Source organism: Mandrillus leucophaeus, unplaced genomic scaffold (genome assembly GCF_000951045.1).
Source record: "Mandrillus leucophaeus isolate KB7577 unplaced genomic scaffold, Mleu.le_1.0 Scaffold199, whole genome shotgun sequence".
Taxonomy (NCBI): Eukaryota; Metazoa; Chordata; class Mammalia; order Primates; family Cercopithecidae; genus Mandrillus; species Mandrillus leucophaeus.
This window is the reverse complement of record NW_012102020.1, coordinates 370,436-376,663: the sequence shown is the minus strand read 5'-3', so window position 1 is coordinate 376,663 and position 6,228 is coordinate 370,436. Positions and strand designations below refer to the sequence as shown.

At 50.2% G+C, this 6,228-nt stretch overlaps 1 protein-coding gene across 1 annotated transcript in view; it reads left to right on the top strand.

Moving 5' to 3' along the window:
* NRROS (negative regulator of reactive oxygen species) overlaps window positions 1-6,228 on the top strand; it is a 41,329-nt gene that overhangs the window by 22,682 nt on the left and 12,419 nt on the right. Inside the window, exon 2 of the mRNA XM_011978696.1 lies at window positions 4,525-4,645. Within this exon, the coding sequence (XP_011834086.1) occupies window positions 4,525-4,645 (121 nt within the window). The remainder of the gene's footprint in view (window positions 1-4,524; window positions 4,646-6,228) is intronic.

The following is a 6,228-nucleotide window of genomic DNA, read 5'->3' as shown; positions in this document are numbered from 1 at the left end:
TTTCACCATGTTGGCCAGGCTGATCTCAAACTCCTGACCTCAGGTGATCCACCCACCTCGGCCTCCCAAAGTGCTGGGATTACAAGCGTGAGCCACCGCGCCCAGCCACCTGGCTAATTTTTGTATTTTTAGTAGACACGGGGTTTCTCTATGTTGGCCAGGCTGGTCTCGAACCCCTGATCTCAGGTGATCCACCCACCTCGGACTCCCAAAGTGCTGGGATTACAGGTGTGAGCCACTGTGCCCAGCCTGTATTTCCATTTTTAACATGACAAATGTTTCCTAAGCACCTTTCTGAGAAGAGTGTTTGAAAAAGATACGTTAGTAATTCCTGAAAATATGGGGACAAAGATTACCATAATTTTACCTCTGTTTTCAGGAACATTTATTTCATTTTCCTTGTTTTTAAATGTGAGTACTTTAAAACTTACAGAAAAGTTTACAAGAAAGTACAATGCTAAATTTACCGAGTAGTAATATTTTGCTTTACCATCTCTATTGAGCCATTCGAAGGTAGGTTACATAAATTACGGACACCATGAAAGTGCCCTGTAAGTGCTTCAGCCTCCCAAAGTGCTGGCATTACAGGCTTGAGCCACCGCACCTGGTCGCAAAGAAACATAATTTCTAAAACAAAGGAGACTCTTTGCAGCGGCTGCAGGTTCTTCTTCCTCACGGTCAGTGTTCTCTTGTTGCAGAATACAACCTCCGTTCATGTTGTTTTTATGAATGTATCTTTTCACCACTTTCTTGCTATGACCAGGTCTGGAGGCTGAACACCATGCTGTCTTCTCTGCCTAAACAGCAACACCCCATCTTCACAGACAAGATTGGTTCTGGAGTAGACTCACAGCATATTCCACAGCTAGTAGAATGCAGCAGCGTTCCACATGGGCCAAACCTTGTCAAGACAGGAGCCACAGGCAACTCAGGGTCCCGGAACACTCACCAGCTGGCAGCCCCTCGGGAAGCTTCTGGGCTTTCCACCCGTTCCGGGATGCTGGGCACGTGCTGGCTTAGATGCCCTCTTACAGCTGCAGGCGCTGTGGCGTGGCCCTCAGCCCTGAGGATGTGTCGGGGGAGAGGAAGCAAGTCCTGTACTCGCAGGGGAGAGTCATGGAATTTCGCAGGGAGATACGGCAAGCCGATTGTTTACCTTGGACTCTGCAGTGCTATGGCTCTGAGGAAGCTCTCTGCAGCGACACACTCTAGGAAGAGGGTTTCTCAACCTCAGTGGTCAGTATTTTGGAAGCCTTTTATTTCTTTACAGTCATTACATCTAATTTAGCACTGGGTCATGGCCATTCTCACATGATTGTATCAGGCAAGGTCCAACCAGGAAACAGAAACTGCCCAGATTATTTAAAACAGAGGATACTGAATGCAAGAAAGTGGCAACACATGATGGAAGAGGCTGAGAAGGCGAATCAGCAAATACCCAGTCAACACAGCGACGAGCAGCTTCAGGAAGCTTCTTATCCTCACCCTAACTCGGTAGGGTGAGGATGAGAGGAGGAGGTAGGCCAGGCACCGTGGCTCACGCCTGCAATCTCAGCACTTTGGGAGGTCAAGGCTGGTGGATCACCTGAGGTCATGAGTTCAAGACCAGCCTGGCCATCAAGGTGAAACCTCATCTCTACTGAAAATACAAAAATTAGCCAGGTGTGGTGGCGCGCGCCTGTAATCCCAGCTACGCGGGAGGCTGAGGCAGGAGAATGGCGTGAACCGGGGAGGCAGAGGTTGCAGTGAGGCGGGATTGCAACATTGTACTCCAACCTGGGCAACAAGAACAAAACTCTGTCTCAAAAACACAAAAAACAAAAAGAGGAGGAGGTGGTGTCACCAGAGCCTGGGGTCAGCGGAAGAAACTCTAGGATGTCTCTGTCCAAGGCAGAGAGGAAGGGAGACAAATACTCTGGATTCTTTCTGCCCTCTGCTCTCTGACCTCCAGGAGTGGCTTCCGTTGACTAAACCGCTGGAGGCCAGGTGACAGCAGCGTTCGAGATTCAGAGCCTTCAGAAGTCAGAGCCCTGCCACACCGAGGGCAGCAGGGAAGGGGAAGGCATGGCTCTGGGGACAAACTGCTGTGAGCCAGCACAGTCGTCTATGCCCAAAGTTAGCCTTGCTCTGCAATTTATGAATGTAGTTTTTGATTGAACCTTCCTGCATACCTTTTACACATCTGGTTGGTGTAATTCATCCTTCCAGCCACATTACTCAGGCCTTTATTTTAGACTTTGTGGAGCTGCTGAATTACCGTGGAGATTACACAGGAACAACCAGCACTCAGTCAAGTCACTGGTGTTTGAAACTCACAAGTCGTAATTAATAATTGTGTTACTACCTTTACAGCTACGAAGCCCTTTCACATACATGAGACTGGTTTATTCTCATGCAACTCTGGAATAGTTATCGTTACTCCCATTTTGTAGATGGATTCTCCGAGTCTTGGAGACTTTGAATTCCTGAAGGACAAATAACAAACAACAGAGGCGGAATTCAAACTCCAGTCTGCTTGGTTCCAAATTCCCTGATCTTCCCATGATATCCTGCTGCTTCCTGCCAGAAGGAGCTACCCAGGGCCACAGCGAGAGTTTTTCTGGGCCAGTTGGCTGAGTTTAGGAGGAAGGAGAGGATATGTTTTAAACTTGCAAAATTCTAGATGACCCATAAATTAAAATGCCGTTGCTGAGTGTGACGCGAGGCCTGTCTTGCCTTCCAGTCTGAAGGTTACCTCCTCACTGAAGGACCTGCACTCTTGCCCCTTACACATCTAGATTCAGTTCTTCAATATACAGGGCTGGCTGTTCTAGAAAGATCGGAGTCACAGCAGTGGGTGCCACCCCACACCTGACAGAGGCGGGCAGGGAGGAAGGGAGGGTTCTTACCTCCCATCTCCCTCAATAAAATTCAGGATGCCCAGTGAAATTTGAATGTCAGATAGGCAATTTGTTGGTATAAGGATGTATCTAGCATTGAAATGATGCCTTGTAATTTACTAAATCTGAAACTATGCAACCTCATCTCATGGTGGGCAGTGATGTGATCCCAGGTTTCAGGGGCGTGGGGGCGGGGAAGGGTGCTGGGGGATTCTGAGGTCAGGAACCCATACAGCTCTACTTTTGCCCTCTCTCCCCTGTGCCGGCCACAGGGTAGTGATTCCTGTGTGGGTGCAGAGGCAGAAGTGGGTCTGGAAGGGGATTCCCAGTGTCTGGCAAGTTCTGGTGAATTCCGCATTGGAGGTTCTCTCTGTAGTAAGGGGAGTTGGCCTGGCCTGAAGTGAAAGCTGGCTTACCGGGTTTCATTTAGCTCTTCAGTTAGTCTGTTTGCACTGGTGGGCATTCAAATCTGATCAAGAAGGTAAAATGAGCCTTCAGGATCCCTAAATACATGTGAAGAAAGGAAAGAGGAGGCCCCTGAGTGGCTGGAGCGAGCAGGTGGGATGAGCTGGTGCCGCTGGCCCAGGAGAAGATGGGAGGGCAGACACTGGGCCTCAGGTGGGTGTCAAGGAAGGGGACAGACGGAATGCTGGGGCCGGCTCTTGCTGCTGGGTCTGCAGAATGCAGAGCTGGGGGCATGTACCAGGCGTCAGGTCCCCAGCAGGGCAGCAGTGAGTGCAGCCTCACTGCTGGGAGCATCTGCCCTGCTCACTCATCGGAGCTCGGGGAGCTCGGGGGCTGCTCTCAGCCCTGCCGCTAAGGCCATCCACAACCTCCAGTGGTGTCTCTGAGCCTTTGTTCACCTGGCACATGTGATGAGTATACTGCATTTCCTTTTTGGCTCCTCTTAGTTCTGAATCTCTGCTGGTGTGTGTATGCCTTCAAGCCGCCTCATTACCGCTGTTCTGCGTGCACCGGCCAGACAAGAGGGCTGGCAACCTCGTTTCGTTAACCGTCTTTATTCTATCCAAAGTTTTCTTCTTCATTTTCCCCTCAATTTTTCCCCCTGTCCAGGCAAAACATCAAACCTCTTTTTCCAAAGGGTCATAGTGAAATGAGTTAACCGAAGAGGTCCGCCTCACATCAGCAGCTGAGTAGTCACTCTGTGGGACAGGGGCTCCAATCCGTTTCCAGTCTCAGTCCACTCTCCGATTGTTCATTCACTCACTCAGCAAGGACTTACTGAGCTCACAGGATGCATCAGGCCGATCGGAGCTGGAGGCAGGAACGCTTCAGCAGAATTACGAAATGTGGGAAACTCCAGGTGACCGGAGGCCTGGTTACTCAAGCCTTATGCTTCTCCCTTCTGTGCAGGACTCAGTGAAGTTTAGTGTTCAGCCACCCGTCTATCAAAGGGTAGAGGCAAAATGTAATTGAGTCCTTTTCAACAGTTTCAGTGAAAGGCTGGAAGTCTTGGCTACATGGAGGTATTTGAGTAACCCGTGGGCTGCACCTATGTGGAGCTGTGAGCTCCGTCGAGCTCCAAGACCACATAGAACTGGAACTGGCTCCTTCTCCCGAGAATACAAACAGCCCCCCGGGATGTCCTTCTCTGACTTGCTTCTTCCCTGCTCTCCGTCCACAGGGCTGCCCTTGAGATGGAGTTGCTGCCCCTTTGGCTCTGCCTGGGTTTTCACTTCTTGACAGTGAACTGGAGGGACAGAAGTGTGACGGCCACAGCAGCTTCCCAGTGGGGCTGTAAGTTGGTGAGTTTTCCCTTGAACCCTGTTCTGTCAGTTGCTCCTGTCCTGACAAAGCTTGGTCCATTCAGAAAAAGCTGACGGATTGTCCATCAGGAAGGGCAGAGAATGAAGGAGCCTGAATCACTCTGTGCCTGCCTAGCACAGTGCCATGTGCAGCTGCTCTTTAACCACAGGAGTTTAAGCTGCTGCCTGGGAGACAGTCCCTGCCCCACCCTTCTCACACCTGCTGAGGATAGGAGGCATCCGAGACCAGCCTAGGGCAGCCTTCCAGAACAAGAACAACTTGTTAAAAACCTGGATGATTCAGGCCGGGCGCAGTGGCTCACGCATGTAATCCCAGCACTTTGGGAGGCTGAGGCAGGCAGATCACTTGAGCCCAGGAGTTCAAGACCAGTCTGGGCAACATGGCGGAACCACATCTCTACAAAATACAAGAATCAGTCAGGTGTGGTGGCACACGCCTGTAGTCCCAGCTACTTGGGAGGCTGAGATGTGAGGATGGCTTGAGCCCGGGAAGTGGAGGTTGCAGTGAGCTGAGATCATGTCTCTGCACTCCAACCTAGGTGATGGAGCAAGACCTTGTCTTTAAAAAAAGAAAAGAAAAGAAAAATTCTGGGCGCGGTGGCTCATGCCTGTCATCCCAGCACTTTGGGAGGCCAAGGCGAGTGGATCACCTGAGGTCAGGAGTTCGAGACCCGCCTGGCCAACATGGTGAAACCCTGTCTCTACTAAAAATACAAAAATTAGCTGGGCGTGGTGGTGCATGCCTGTAATCCCAGCTACTCAGGCAGCTGAGGCAGAGAATCGCTTGAACCCAGGAGGCGGAGGTTGCCATGAGCCGAGATCACACCACTGCACTCCATCCTGGGTGACAGAGTGAGACTGTCTCAAAAAAAAGAAAAAAACAAAATAAAACAAAAAACTGAATGATTGAGCTGCACTGATGGTATGAGAATCTCTGGGTGAGGTGCATGAAGGCTGGAGAAGCCCGCCTCAGAGTTTGTGGACGGGTAGACAGCTAAGGCTTACATAGCTGTAGGGAGGGTTTGCTGCCATGTTGTACTGCAGAGCAGCAGCCTGGACCATGCTCAGGCTAAGAAGACCCAGAGAGTGGATACCCAAGCCTTTACGGTGCCTTCTCTAGGGCTTTCAGCCTATATGTGAAAATAGACTTGGGTCAAAATTGAGAAATTTCTAGTAATTGTCTCCTTCACCTATATAACAATGATATCAAAAATCTGCTTGAGAAACACATATTTAGGCCAGGTGCGGTGGCTCACGCCTGTCATCCCAGCACTTTGGGAGGCCGAGGTGGGCAGATCACGAGGTCAAGAGGTCAAGACCAGCCTGGCCAACACAGTAAAACCCCGTCTCTACTAAAAATACAAAAATTACCCAGGTATGGTGGCACGTGCGTATAGTCCCAGCTGCTTGGGAGGCTGAGGAAGATCGCTTGAACCTGGGAGGCAGAGGTTACAGTGAGCTGACCTCACACCACTGCACTCCAGCCTGGGTGACACAGTGATACTCTGTCTCAAAAAAAGAAAGAAAGAAAGAAACACATATTTCTTTTTTTTTTTTTTTTT